This window comes from Eumetopias jubatus, unplaced genomic scaffold, assembly GCF_037043125.1.
Source record: "Eumetopias jubatus isolate StellerSeaLion01/CBP00866 unplaced genomic scaffold, mEumJub1_p1.0 scaffold_10, whole genome shotgun sequence".
In the NCBI taxonomy this organism is placed as follows: domain Eukaryota; kingdom Metazoa; phylum Chordata; class Mammalia; order Carnivora; family Otariidae; genus Eumetopias; species Eumetopias jubatus.
Window position 1 is genome coordinate 3998056 of NW_028274816.1, and position 15622 is coordinate 4013677.

The window sequence follows — 15622 nt, forward strand, 5'->3', positions numbered from 1 at the left end:
CAAACTCTAATAAGAACAGGTTTCTAGGTAAAAGTTTTAGGGGAGACCCCAGCTTTATCCTGAGATAGCCCAGAAAAATAAGCTTCTTCACTGTCAACCTGTGTTAGTGGAAAAGGTTTCTAATCTACCATTTCATACCGATTATATTTCCCTTTAAGGGTTCCAGTTTTATGTGAGGGATCTCACAAAGGTCACACCAACCCCAGGCCTTTTCTGTCTCACTGTGGTTAGTAATACCACGCTCCCGGCAGGTCTACTGGTGAGTAGTTGGAGGGTACTGAAATCAGCAAGAGGCATTTATACCATCACAATTTCAGTTTTCAGTTTATTGCTCTGGTTTATAGTTCTCTCTCTTCATTTCTAGCCCATAAGAATTATTTTTTTTAGAAATCTTACCTGTACTTTTAAAAGGGTATCTGTTATGTATTACCCAATGTTTCCAGGTGTTTTGTAACAGTCAGGTTTTCACATTATTTAATCTATCTTATTACCATAACTCTAAATGTGATTTTCATAATTCTTTAATAGTTTGTTCTCTTATCCCCACTTTCTCTTTTCACATATATCCACATTAAATATAATTTTCACTGTGAATATTCCTAGAAGTATAAATTAAAAGCAAAAAGCAAAAGTAGTCAGCAACCAATCTCAATCTGTCAGAGTTATTTAAAAACATCCTTCCCTGCAGTACTTTCCAATAAAAGCTCTACATCATTAGCGGAGGACGGCATGGAAAGAACACAGAAGCAAGACTCACTCTATTTGTGTTTTGGTTTTGACACTGCCATGACCAACTCTGAGAACTCTGACAGGACACTTAAACCCCTTGTGGTCTATTTTTCCTCCTCATAGAGTTTTTTATGAATTGATCATCATATGGATCAATACTTGTACCCTCAATTTAGGAATACACAGATTTTAAGAATCTAAATGTTTCTGTGATATTCCTGGAACTATATTGCAGTTACTTAACTAACAATGCTGAGATCTTAGATGGCCAAACCTGATTAAAATAAAATTAGTTTTTAAAAAGTTGCAGTATCAGTTTATATAATAATAGCAAGTATCTGCATCAATCAACACAATACATTCTATTAATCAATTATGTTCTTCTCTAAAGTGACTCAAAAATAATAATACCTTGGCTTTTGGAGTAGCCTTAATTGTCCATATGCAATCAACTGCTTGGCCAGGTTTTGTTTTTTCTTCTTGTTCTACCTGACTAGAACGCACTATTCCATCAGCTCCCGAGAGCTCAAACTGGCAATCTAGAAAGAATAGATGAATGATGTTCAAAGGAAAATAAGATTGAACAAAATGCTATGAGGAAAAAGAGGTGATATACTAAACCTGGGATGGGATTTAAAATACCTCCTAGGTAAGTAAAGTCTGGATCTGTAATAGAAAAAAGAAGAAAGTAATTGGCATTGAGATAGTTTAGAGTTATGTTAAAGTTTCATGTCTTAAGTTATGTCTAATCCTTCATTTAATAGCAAAGCAAGAGAAAGCTTTCATTGGTGTAGACTACAGAGTACTGTTCCCACCCCCACCCCCCGCCCCTGGGCATGTTTAGGTGCTTATTTACAGGAACAATGTTTTTTAAAACGGTAATGTTTATACTATTGATCCCATCATGAATAACTTATTTATGCCACCTGAAAACTTGCAACCCTCTGTCAATAGCAATAGCTAGTCCATTAATGGATGGATGAATAAACATAATGTAGTATACACAACACAGTGGAATATTATTCAGTCTAACAAAGAAATAAAATTCTGATATATGCTATACAACATGGATAAACCCTGAAACATTACACTAAGTGAAATAAGCTAGACACTAAAGGACAAATATTAACATTGTATGATTCCATTTATTGAGGTTCCTAGATTAGTCAAATTCATACAGACAGTAAGTATCAGAAGCTGGAGAAAAGGGGGAACGGGCAGTTCGTATTTAATGGACACAGGGTTTCAGCTTGTGTTAACAAAAATGTTCTAGAAATGGATGGTGGTGACAATTACACAACACTAAATGTACTTAACATGCACTCGTACACTTAAAAAGGATGAAAATGGTGAATTTTATGTTATGTTATGTTTTATGTTTGTAATTCACCACACACACACACACACACACACACACACACAGTAGCTAGTAAGTGGTGTTTTCAAAGTGGCAGGGAAAAAATGACCAGGTGATATACAGGATATTCTGTCTGGTGAAGTAGTTCATAGAAGACCAAGAACTAATAGTTCATATAAAAATAACTGATTTCAGTAAATTGGTCAGGTATTTGATTTTTATGAACTAAATCAATTAACTGAAATGATACTTTAGTGTCAAAAAGATGTTAAAAACCCTTATATATGAATCAGATCTTTGTAAACTAGTTTGACTACCTGAAAGAAAAAAAACAGACATCAAAAACAATGCTCTTAATTGAATACTTTTTTTAAGTATTAAAAATCAGGCTTTTTAATACATAGAGACTCTTGAAGAAAAGTAGCTCTTTTTCTATTAGTTTATGTATCATGAGAGCAATTTTATACAGATTATGGTTAAAATATAGACAAATTATAATAAAACACTTAGGATTTCTAGACATATTACCTTACATTTGCACTTTATAGTACTTCAGAGTTTCTACATACATTATGCTTAGTATCATGCTAATTAGAGCAATATCAGGAAAACTATGTAATATTCCGCTTTGAAGATGAGGAAACTGAATGAGAGAGATTATGACTTTCTTAGGCCATATTTACAATGGCTAAGCCAGGACTTGATTGCAATTCTCCAGACAATTTTTCTTACCCTACCATACTGCCTTTATAATGTGGGTGAGGATTCCACAGTTTTACTACTAAAAAAAAAAAAAAAAAAAAAAAATCAAAATAAATAGGTAATGCATAACTGGCTAATTATGGCTGTGTCTAGTTATTTCAAGTCATACTTATAAAATAAATTTTGTCTAGGGATCAGTAAAGCTAGAAGAAGACTACTACTACTAATGAGAAGATAGTATATTTTAAAGATTTTAGTTATTTATTCATTTTAGAGAGAGTGAGAGCGCACACATGCATGCCTGAGGCAGGCAGGTGGGGGGAATAGAGGGAGAGAGAACCTGAAGCCCACTCCATGCTGAGTGTGGAGACCAATGTGGGGCTGGGAGAACCGAAGCTGACTCCATGCTGAGCGTGGAGACCGATGTGGGGCTGGATCTCACAATCGAGATCATGACCTGAGCAGAAATCAAAGAGTTGGACACTTAACTGACTGAGCCACCCAGGAGCCCCAAGAAATTAGTATATTTTAAATTAAATTATCTAAATTTCTGGTGCTATCTGTTGAGGATAGAGGACTCTTAATGGATTGCTACTTCCTGGAAGTAACTGCAATAATTCTGGAAATTTTAATGCAATGACAACATTCTAGAACTATAGTCTATACACGAAGGAATTCTGATTCATTGGCAGGTAGCTCCTATGACTTTACCCCACTGCTGTTTAATTAAATATGTCTTTGACATTTCTCTACAAAAGAGCTGAAATGTTGTCCCCTTTCGGCAAGGTTGGTTTATTAAGTTAAAAGAGGCAAGTCTCTGCAATGTATTCTCAATTAAGCTAAAAAATTTCCCCCCTACTTTTTTTAATATGATAACTATGCAGAAAGTATCTGGAATTAAAAACAATTTTAACAAGAATTGAACATCCAGTTAAATACAATAAACGGTGTACTGAAATAGGTTTTGCATGCTATTTAAAGATTGAGGTATTTTAAATTAGCAATTTTTTCATTCTGGCAATTTGGCATATATAGGTCCTATTTGAACTTTCAAATTAAGTTTTTTGGCAACTAATTTTTAAAAATTTGTTTTTATTGTAGTAAAATATATGTATGACATATACATATACAACCACTATCCACTTAAGCAAAAATTAAAAACACAAATTCTACTATTATTCAGCAATTGTGCTCCTTGGTATTTATGCAAATAAGTGAAAAAGTTGTCCACGAAAAAACCTGCATATGGATGGTAATAGCAAAGTTATCTGTAATTGTTAAAACTTGGGAGCAACCAAGATACCCTTCAACAGAATGGATATACTATTGTACATACATACAATGAAATATTATTCAATATTAAAAAGAAATGAGCGGTCAAACCATGAAAAAACACAGAGGAAACTTAAGTACATATTACTGTGTAAAAGAAGCCTGTCTGGAAAGGCTACAAATTGTATGATTTCAACAATATGACTTCTGGAAAGGGCAAAACTACAGAGACAGCAAGATCTTGCTTGCCAAGAGTTAGGGATAAATAGACAGAGTCCAGAGGATTTTTAGGGTAGTGGAAATACTTGATATGATATTGTAACGGTGAACACAAGTCATCCTACATTTGTCCAAACACACAGAACACACAACACCAACAACGAACCCTAATGTAAACTATGAACTTTGGGGGATGATGTGTCAGTGTGGGTTCATCAACTGTAACAAATGTACCACTCTGGAGCAGGATGATTTTGGAAGGCAGTTGTGTTTGTGCAGGGTTGGAGATACATGGTAACTGTACTTTCTGCTTAGTTTTGCTGGGAACCTAAAACTGTTCTAAATAAATAAAGTCTATTAGATAAACTTTACTTTCTAAAATGTTATCCTTTTGGCATTGAGGACATAAATACTGAAACACTTAAAAACTCCCATGTTTGTTTAAAAAAAAAAAGAAAAAATTCCCATGTTTACTGACAAGAAAAAAAAAGCTGATTATGTTGTTCAGGCAAAACAACAGGTAATATAGATGTATGCCATCAGTTATGTAAAACAAAATCAATAGATACAGAAAAACATCTGAAGGGATACACACCAAATTGTTAACAGTGGTTTTTTATATATAGGATGGTAAGATTATGGATATTTTCTTTTCATTTGGATTTTTTTAATTAACAAATTACTTACATGAAAACAAACAAAAGCAAAGAGATGACATAATTGGTACACTAAGTTATTTTTTCATCTTATTAGTCTATAAGTTGTTTGACGACAGGAACAATAACATTAGGGATATGCACAGTTTTACACCAGAGAGTACCGCAGGTCTCAAAGTGTTCACACATACCACAGGGCAGGGTAAGACAGTCAGAGTGGGCTGAATGGAGACCCTAATCCAAATCCTCAGAACCTGTATTACTTTATGTGGGTTAAAAAAAAAAAAAAAAGTGACAATTACATTACAAAACAAAAGATGGGATTAGTTAAGGATTCTGAGAGGGGAATGTGAAGACGGAGGCAGGGACTACAGTGATGTGGCCACAAATCCACGAATTCTGGGGAAGCCCCCAGGAGCTAGAAGAGGTGAGCAATGGATTCTCCCCTAGAGTTCCCAGAAGAAATGTGGCCCTGCTGGGTTTTCTGCCCTCCAGAACTCTCAGAGAATAAATTTCTATTGTTTTCAGCTGCTACATTTGTAGTTCGTTAAGGCAGCCTTAGGAAAGTAATACATCAGGTATTCCCATTTTACCAACAGCAACCCTCAGGTGCAATTGTGCTGAATAGTCTTACAGCTATCAGGTAACAGAACGGATTAGAACCCAGATCTTTTGCCTCCAAGTGCAGAGCAGTACTTTTTCCATTACTCAGTATTTTCTAGAGCTTACTTATTCAAATGAGTGGTAATTCAAGCATTCCAATGGAAAAAACCTGCCAAAATAATTTTTGGTAAGGATTATGAAAATAAGACAATTTGCTGAATTATCTTTTAAAATATATTTATCTTGATGTTTTTAAGCCTTGCTATACATTATAAAACATAAAGAAATCTAAGAAAAATGGGATGCCATCTATGAAATGCTTCAAAATTCAAGTGATACCATTCTATTTCCAATTTTTGGTTTTATTTAATTCACGAAGTGATTTCCCTTTGGCCTTGCTAATTTCTTTAAAACCTTGATTTGATTAACTTGACTAAATTCTCTCTTTTCTAGACATAAGATTCTAAAACCAGAGTGAGACCCAGTGGAAAAAAGACAACTTCATTACCTGGAATAAATGAATATTTTGCTCGAAATCCCAGTCCTTCAAGTTCTTCATCAGAACTAAACTTAATCCACATGAATCTCCCTGTTGATCTAATTAGTGGAGGGCTTTTCACACCACAATAACGATCTATAAGTGGAGAGAAACCAAATGGCCCATCTCGAACCTCCAAGTGGTCAAACCGACATTCAAATGATGGTTCTATATAATAATGTTCATCAAAGGTCAGTTCTATTCTTTGACGTGGAGCAGCTAGAAAATAAAAGCAAGCAAATGAAGGCAACACAAAGAAAAGCATAAATGTCCTGACACAAGTAGGGAAAGTAAAACAACTGCTGTTACTGTTTCACAGATGAGAATCATGAGGACTATTACATATAAAATTCAGAATTAATGTTATATTATATATCAATAATAACAATGCTGCTCTGCAGAACTACAGTGATCTTTCCCTTTGGAATATCCTGTTTATTAAATTAGTTAAATGTACTTAATTAAAATTAGACTAGAAAAGCTAATGCTTAGTTCATGAGATACAATGAATAGAAAAACAGAAGAAATGACAAGAACTAATGTAACTATGGACATAAATCTGCATAAAGCATGATAAGAGACGCCAGTAAGTTTGAGTTTGTTTGTTTGTTTCTTTCAAGTTTCTCATTAGAGAAATTTCTCATCTATACTGACGCATCTGGTTGAATTGTATTTTAGGAGATTCAAAACTCCTAGAAAATTTCAACTATTATTTTGTTAATGTGTTCAATATTCAGTATAATTACTAGAGTTTAATTCAAATACATGTTTAAATTTTGTTCAAACTGGCTTAAACTGGGCATCTTACCAACGTACTTAGTTTTAAAATAAAATTCATCCATTAAAAGACAGAAATTGGTCAAATACCTTCCAAAACGTAGATACACTCCTTGTTTGGTGGATAGGAGTCAGGATAATTTGGTGAAGCAAAATGACCTCCATTGCTGGTTCGAACCCAAATGCCACACTGGGTTGCAGGAATATGCTTGATTCCAATATTTTGTCCATCTTAGGGAAAAATGGCATTTAAAACATGAATTACAGCAGAAGAGAACAGCATTCTTCTCTTTTCCCCACAATTTAGCCAAACAATTGCCCACTCTAGGTCACACAGATAGTGTATATAATTTTGCAAGAACCACTGCCAAGTTTAGCTCAACAAATTGAATACAGCAGAAGAGACAGAAAGGTAAAATTGTATGCTGTGCTGGTGGGAAGAACTTGCTGCTAGAGGACAAGTTTGCCCTGTAGGAGAGCAGGGAAATAAAATGCTTAGATTTTACAAGGGCAAAACCATGTGGAAGAATCTGACAAATCAGTGCAACTATCAAATTCAGTTCTGACATAAAAATAAAAGGATCCCAGGGGTTTATCTCTGGTATGGTACCTCTATATTTAGTTTAACACAAAAGCCAAATATGATCCAAAGATTACAAAGGATTTTAGTTAAGGACTGTAGATTGAACACATGCATTTAGTTCTCTCTCCTTAAACTCCACCAACAGTTCCAGATTTTTTAAGGGCAAAAATAAACCCCTAAAGAGGCACAAAGAGGTAGGTGCAATCACAACTGGCAGTACTTGATGAGCAGGCATGACAGGTGGTGGTGAAATTGTCCTTTCTAAAAACATGAGGCCTGGCTAAGAGTTATTTAGAATCAATCTGATTTCTTTCTTTCTTTCTTTTTTTTTTTTAGAATCAATCTGATTTCTAATACCCTCCCCTGCTCTACAAATCTAGGTAGCTGCTGCTGTCACTACATCGGAAAATGAGGTGATTCCTTTGCAGAAGATAAAGCAAGGTTCCTGGACTAGGAGACACTGGGCACAGCTGAGGGTGACCATACCAACCTGCAAACAAGGAGACTAGGGAATGATAACACAGTGAATGGCATTCCTGGCCTCTTCCCCCACTCAACTCCTTTAAAGCCTCTAGGTAAGATGCAGAACCTCTAACCAGGACATGGAAAGCTTCCTGTCTGGGGGCTCTCAACAGTCCAGAGGAGAGCGCCAGCAGTGCGGACTCAGGAATTCCCCAGTGCTGGGTCACAGAAAACAAGTCCTTCTACACCTGCTGACAGCTAATCATCAGATTTCAGTGCTCCACTCATAAATAACAGTAGACAGTCAAGGAGCACCAGATATTTGAGGAAAGCCTCTAATATGAACAATGAATAAAAAACAAGAAGAAAGCAAATCTGAAGAAACAAAGATTATATTAAAAAACAAAACCCAAAAAATTAAAACTGTCATTTAATTCCCTTAGAGAAAAAGAGAGTGTATCTATAAAACACGAACAAGGATACTTTAGAATATTCAGAAAACAAAAATTTTCTAAAAATAGAAGAAATGAAAAATTACTAGAAATTTTAAAGCAGAGGGCCGCAAAGTGTAGCTCTGGCCAAATCTGACCTGTGGCCTGTTACTGTAACGAAAGTTTACAACGGAACACATCCATGTCCATTCTTGTGCCTATGGTCCATAGCAGCTCTCATGGTACAACAGCAAAAGTGAGTCGTTGCTCCTGAGACTGCAAGGCCTGCAAAATCTTAAATATTTACTGTCTGGCCCTTTACAGAAAAAAGTTTTCCCATTCCTGGCTTAGACGGTAAAGTTGGGGGAGTCTCAATAGAGACTGAGAAATAAACAGAGTAGAAAGATAGATGGAAAATAGAACAACCACCACAAATCTATCCCATAACCAAACAGTTTTTAAAGGATAAAACAGAAAAAAACAGAGAAAAGGGAATTTAAAAACTTAAACAAGGAAAAAAGGAAATAAAAATTTCCTAAACTGAAGGACAAAATTTTCATATGGAAAAAGCTCCGTGAGTGACTTAAATTCTGAAAACAGATGTGACCAGAATTACATATGACAGAACTACACTGGAACAGGTGGTACAGAAGGAAAGTAACAGAATACTGGGGTATAGTCAGGGGTAGAATGTAGCATGAAAGAGCTAAATTTTCATCTTCCATGGTGGGAAATCACTGTCTAATATGTAAAGCTGAAATATTAAGAAGTAACAGTATAACATTATTTAGAAATATGCAGGGAAATACCAAAAGATTCAGCTAAAATTCTGGTTATCTCCATGGAGAAGGAAGTAGAGTAGCAGAGGATGGAAAACTACTTTTTCATAATTAATTTTTTAGAATGCTTTGATTTGTCATGTGTATGTATAACTTAGATGAAAATAAAAAGTAAATCAGTAAATGTTCTAAACTCTGACATGAAAATCTGGTCCGAAAAGCACACTAGCTTATCTTCTTTCATAAACAAGGACAATCAGAACAGGTCCACAGGGCTTTGAATAAGACACTGATGGAAATATTTCATTTGTCAAAATTGAAAAAAAGGGATTTTTTTTTGCTGAGTGATAAAGCATGAATCTCATTTAATTTTTGGACATAATCCAGAGTGCTAGGAGCTACTAGTGATGCCCATTTAAAAAATTTATCAGAGCAAGATTCATGTTGACAATTTACTCAGTTAACTGCAAGTGAACTCAGTAAAACAGAGGCTGATAGGTTGACAGAAAGCCCTAGGTCACTGGAACACCCCAGAGGGATTACGGAAATAGTATTCAAAAGTTGCAATTCTTTCCAATAAGCCATCCCACTCACTGTCCTGAATATGTGATAAGTTATTACTTTAAGTACTTTACCTTGGGTCTTTTGGGCCACAGCAATCCCTTCGACTACAAGTATTGTTATTAATAACACTAGAGAAATAATAGAAAAGAAAAGTTAAAAAACTGAATCTATATTACATTTTACTAAATCTATAAAGAAAATCAGATGATAAAAAAGATTAAGGCTGCTATTTCTTACTAACATTCACTCACAAGATTTTTAAGGGTTAAATGTCATGTTCTGATTTACTATTTGACACTTAAGACAACCCAAGGAAAAACAATTGATACCGTACTCATTCATACAAGCACTAACAGTATATGGCATTTAAAGCATTTTTCAATTTATGATAGATTAAAAACACACAACAAACTGCTGACCTCAATTATGCTATATTTACTGTACTCCATCTCAAAGACTTTACATATATTATATGGCTAGCTCTACAATGTATTATGCCAGTAAAAGTTCAATTAGCTTATCTGACTTGTGAGAGCATTTATAACAAAGACAGAAGTAAGGGGGCAGCAGTCTCCCAGAAATCAAGTCAAGACGTTTTATAGTTGTGCAGTACTATGCGGTGTCCTGCATGGACAGTTACAAAAGCCAGCATATTTAGAAATGAAGCTTTTTTCCCCCAAGCTGAACATTTCTGAGACCCAGTCAATAACATATTGAATTGTTTTGTGTATGTATGTATTTTGATGATTCTTTTAAACATTTTATTTTTATGAATGGTGCAGACATCTTTCACTCTCCCTTTCAATGGAAATCACAGTGTGAACTGGAGTTTTTATTATTCATTCAGTCAATAAGCACTGACAGAGTACCTACTGTACCAAAGGAGAGCAGGCACCAAGGAAACACAGACGTTGGGGGCGGGGGGGTGGATACAGCAAAACAGTTAAGAGTATGGACTTCATGAGTCAGGTGGATCCAGGCTGGAGTTCGAGTTTTGCTGTGTACCGGCTGTGAGGCCTCAGTACCTCTCAGTTTACTTAATTGTAAAATGAGGATGTTGTCCCGGTAGCACCAACCTCATAAGGCTGTTGAGAAGATTAAATGAGATGACGATGCACACAGTACTTGTTATGTGCTAGGCATTCTGCTAAATAAATGATAGCAAACTACCATCCTTAAGGAGCCAATCTACTGTCAAAAAGAATTTACAATACAAGGTGAACAGAAGTTTAATAGGAGTTATACAGAAAGCATAACGGAAGCAGACAGGAACCTTTCATTCTGCTGGGGGTTAAGAGGAATAGAGTGAGGAAAATTCCAGAAGAGAAGGTATATTCTATTTGGATGCTATGGGACTTCTACCAAGGATACTGAGAAAGAAACAGCTTACACAAAAATATGGAGGAGTACGATCTGCGGAGGGTTAGCGAACTCTGAGTACCATAGTAGGGTCAGCACAAGGAGGGCAATAGTGGTGTATCAGGTGAGAAACAGAATGAGGTCTGATTGTAAAAAGTCTTGACTGTCATGCTAAAGAGTTTGGACTTTTGACTATAATGAGAAATCACTTTCAGTTGTTATTTTTTAAAATTTTATCTATCTATATTATGGGGGGGAGGGGGAGAGGGAAAGAGAGACTCTTAAGCAGGCTCCACGCTTTTAAACAACCCTGAGATCACGACCTGAGCTGAAACCAAGAGTTGGACACCTAACCAGCTGAGCCACCCAGGCACCCCTCATTTTGGGTTTTTAAATTAGAGAATGATATTAACACATCTGTGTTTTAGATCAATAATCCTGATGGTTTCATGGAGTCTAAACTTTCAAAGAGAAGAGAAAAAGCCATTCAGGAAGCAAAGCAGTGGTACTGGAAATGGAAAGGAGGAGAGATTTATAACATGATTCAGATGTAGAGTTAGCTGCAAATGGTGATTTATATGATGAAAGCAGTGAGAGAAATGTGGGCATTGAAGAGGATGCTAGTTAAGTGATTGGTAGATAATCATACCATTGTTCAAGCAATAGCATATGCTGAGTATCTACTCTCCAAGTCAACAATATAAAAAGATAATTCTTGCCATTCAGTTGTTTACATTTTACAATCTAATCACCGACATCTTCCTCTTTAGCTTCCTATACCCTTGTTGAGCTTTGTCTCCTCTGTCTCCTCTCAACACTTTTCACTTCCCCTTCCCTTTCCCTGGTTGCTAGTAGTGTTGAAGACCTCATGTTATATAGGAACATTCCCCCTTCAAACCCTTCACAACTTTGCACTGGATCAGAGTTTGAGGAATGGAGAAATAAAACATGTTTTGTTTTTATTAAAAAAAAAACAATATTTATGATCAAAAAGAAAAACCTAGAGTAATATTAGGTATCTGACAATTCAGCAAATAACACATCCATTCGTATCAGTTTATCTTGTTAGAGGACACTATTTCCCAAGGCATATCATTCAGACGATACACAACTGATCAAAATTTTGTGCTCAGTATACCTTTCCTCCTGAATCACAGGAATAACAATTTACTAGTTTTCACATTTATAATTCACAGTACATAAGTAACACAAAACGGGGCAGACAGGGCAAGTAACAAACCAACAAACTGAAACCAGGAGAGCAACAGTAAAACTATAGCAAAAGGATGAACAGTACCAGTAAAATTACATAATGATCAATAAAATTTGTCTATGTAAAATATCTGACTTAAGAAATTTACAGAGTGTGCAACTATGGTAGATAATTTTAAAAATCAAGTTATAAGCCCAAATAAACCTATTATTCTTTTCTACTTTGAGGGTTGGTCACAATTTTCTTTTCCCCCAAATGTTTAAAAAAACTATTCACAACTCAATCAAATGAGCTGTGCTACTGAATATAAAAATTTTATATAAATAGGGTGAATCTGCACAACAATCAGGGATAGAAATATTTAGTGATACATTTGTGACTATTAATAATTCTAAATTCTATATCATAATAAACATAGCTTCCTTCTAGTTGTATAATAGGATCTTTGCAAATTGCTTGTTATAACCAGGCTCAGATTTTTATTTTTTTTAAGATTTTATTTATTTATTTATTTGACAGAGAGAGACACAGTGAGAGAGGGAACACAAGCAGGGGGAGTGGGAGAGGGAGAAGCAGGGGCAGTGGGAGAGGGAGAAGCAGGCCTCCCGCGGAGCAGGGAGCCCGATGCGGGGCTCGATCCCAGGACCCTGGGATCATGACCTGAGCCGAAGGCAGCCGCCTAACGACTGAGCCACCGTTCAGTGGTTCAGATATTAAACTCCGTTAATGCCAAACACTGGAATTATTTAGTATACGAAGCAGTGCTGGGGTGCTTTGTTCTGTCTTTGGTTCCAACCACGTGCCACTATTCCCTTCCTCTTACTAAAAGGATCAATAATTTCTCAAATCCAGAAATACCACACATTTTGAATTCAAAGATAATGTACCCAAGAAGGCACTAATTCTTTAAGGTAGAAATCCATGCCAAAACAAAAATTCTAAACTCCTTAACCATACCTTTTAAGTTATATAGAGAACTGCTTGTGATTTGATGCTTAAAAAGGGAGTGCCCACCCACCGTTTATGCCCATATATCTGGTTCTGGAGTTCAGTTGAGGCCTCGTAATAATGTATGTACAGCCTGGGTGGCTCAGTTGTAAGCGATGACTCTTGATTTTCGCTCAGGTCATGATCTCAGGGTAGTGAGACTGAGCCTGGCCATGAGCCCGTGTGGAGCCCTGTACTGGGCTCCATGCTGGATTCTCTCTCTCCCACTCCCTCTGTCCCTCCCTACACCCCCTGCCCTCTCTTAAAAAAATTTTTCTGAATGAAGATTCACATGATAAAGACAGATGCTGTTCAAGGTGCATATACAAGTTCTCAATGCTACTCCTTTTACCCTTAATCACTGTCATATTAGCTCTACGAAGAGTCTTCTCCCCAGGCCTTCTAGTTTAAAGGCCTTATCTTCCACTGTAAAAATCAAGATCAAATTTATTCTTTCTACTGTTAATAGTGGAAACTCTGGCCAATGCAATCAATACTGGAAAGGAGACAAAATTATTATTTATAGATAATGTTACTTAAAACCTAGAAGTCCCAAGATAATTACCTGGAAAACTATTATACCTATTAAGAGAAAAGAATAATACTAAAATAAATTAAACAAGTAAATAAATTTAAGACAACGGAGAAACAATATGTTTTGGATAATAAAACATACAGGTAACAATTCTTCCCAGTAAGTCATATATTTAATTATATTTTAATCAAAATCTTAGTTTTCTGGGGGACTAAAAATTGCTCATGCTCATCTCAAGACTTTTAAATTTTTTAAATTTATTTTTATTTTTTTAAAGAAGATTTTATTTATTTATTTGACACAGAGAGAGAAACAGTGAGAGAGGGAACACAAGCAGGGGGAGTGGGAGAGGGAGAAGCAGGCTCCCTGCCGAGCAGGGAGCCCATTGCGGGGCTCGATCCCAGGACCCCGGGATCATGACCTGAGCTGAAGGCAGATGCTTAATGCTGAGCCACCCAGGTGCCCCTTGAAGACTTTTTTATATTGGCCAAGGGAAATTAAAAAATAGACATAAAATACATAAAAACAATATATACTTATTGTAAAGCTACAGTAATTCAAAATGTAGCAATGGTATAGAAAGAAATAGGTGATCTGTCAACAAACATATCTAGCTCCCACTGTATTACAGGCAGTGGGGTCAGTCCTTGAGGCTACAGCAATGAACCAAGCAGCCTTGGTCCTTATTCTCAAGGAGCTTAAAGATAAAAAGATGGAAGAAAAGAAAAAGCTCAAGAAATAGACATAGATAGTCCAGAATTTATTTTATGTATGGATTTGAAACTCCCAGTGAAAGGACAGGTTTAATAAATGATTCTGGGATAACTCGATAATTATTTGGAAAAAAAAAGCAGATCCCTACCTTCAAGATAAACAGAAAAATACCAGATTGAAAAAACAAAAAGGTGAATTACGTAGGTACCCTTTTGAGTGGAGAACACCTTCACTTACTAAAGACAAACAAAAACTACAAATAACTGAGAAAAAAGGATTATGCTACCAGAAAAATGTGCCAAAAACCAAAACAATACAAACATTTAGCCTAAAATTTAAAAAATGCAGATTCTACTGTTGGTCAGGATATAGGAAACTGACATACACTGTCACTGGATTGCAAACCGGCATAACTTTTTGGAGGTTAGTCTGGTAATCTATATCAGGGTTTAAAAATGCACAAATCCCACCCAGCAACGCTACTTCTAGGTGGGAGAACGGAATCAATCACTGGGACAGTAGTGTGTACCACAATCACTCGGAGAGCTTATTAAAACACAGATTTTGGTGGGCAGGGGTTGCTTCCAGAGATTTTGGCCTAGTAGGTCTGGGGTAGGGCTTGAGAACTTGCATTTTAACAAGTTCCCTAGTGATGCTAAAGCTGCTGGTCCTGGGACCATACTTTGCAGGCCAACCACTGCAATAAGAGGATGATAGTATACTGCAAGAAATGGCAAGAGGATGCCCGTTTTCTCCACTGGGGATGGCAGGGGCAAGGCTGGGCCAAGATGGATGAGGCAGGGTAGAGGGCCAGCAAAAAGGAGTTGACGAGTTGGGTAGAGGACCAGCAAAAAGGAGTTAACGAGTTGGTTTTGGAAATATTGGTGAATGCTCTGGTACCTATTCTCATACTGTTTCTGCAAATATTTGTTTCTGAACATCTGCACTTGCCATGTATCTCCCTTTGCTTCCACAAATTCCCTCTGCACTGTTTAAACCTGCTTTTTCCAGGAACTTTCAAAATTAATTTTACTTGATAGCATTCAGATTTTTCACTTCTCCGACTAGTAACAGTTCTCAATCTCTGGTTTTGTTTCTTTTACTTATTTTTTACACAACCAGTTTACACAAGATAGATTTCT

The 15622-nt window shown here is 36.2% G+C and overlaps 1 protein-coding gene across 1 annotated transcript in view; it reads right to left on the reverse strand.

Annotated features, from left to right (window-relative positions):
* Window positions 1-15421, reverse strand: part of NETO2 (neuropilin and tolloid like 2) — a 51407-nt gene extending 35986 nt beyond the window's left edge. The window contains exons 1-6 of the mRNA XM_028091255.2: window positions 15010-15421; window positions 9744-9800; window positions 6944-7084; window positions 6047-6295; window positions 1372-1395; window positions 1141-1268 (exon numbers count right to left, since the gene is read on the reverse strand). Of these exons, the coding sequence (XP_027947056.1) occupies window positions 1141-1268; window positions 1372-1395; window positions 6047-6295; window positions 6944-7084; window positions 9744-9800; window positions 15010-15421 (1011 nt within the window). The remainder of the gene's footprint in view (window positions 1-1140; window positions 1269-1371; window positions 1396-6046; window positions 6296-6943; window positions 7085-9743; window positions 9801-15009) is intronic.
* Between the last annotated feature and the right edge of the window lie 201 nt (window positions 15422-15622).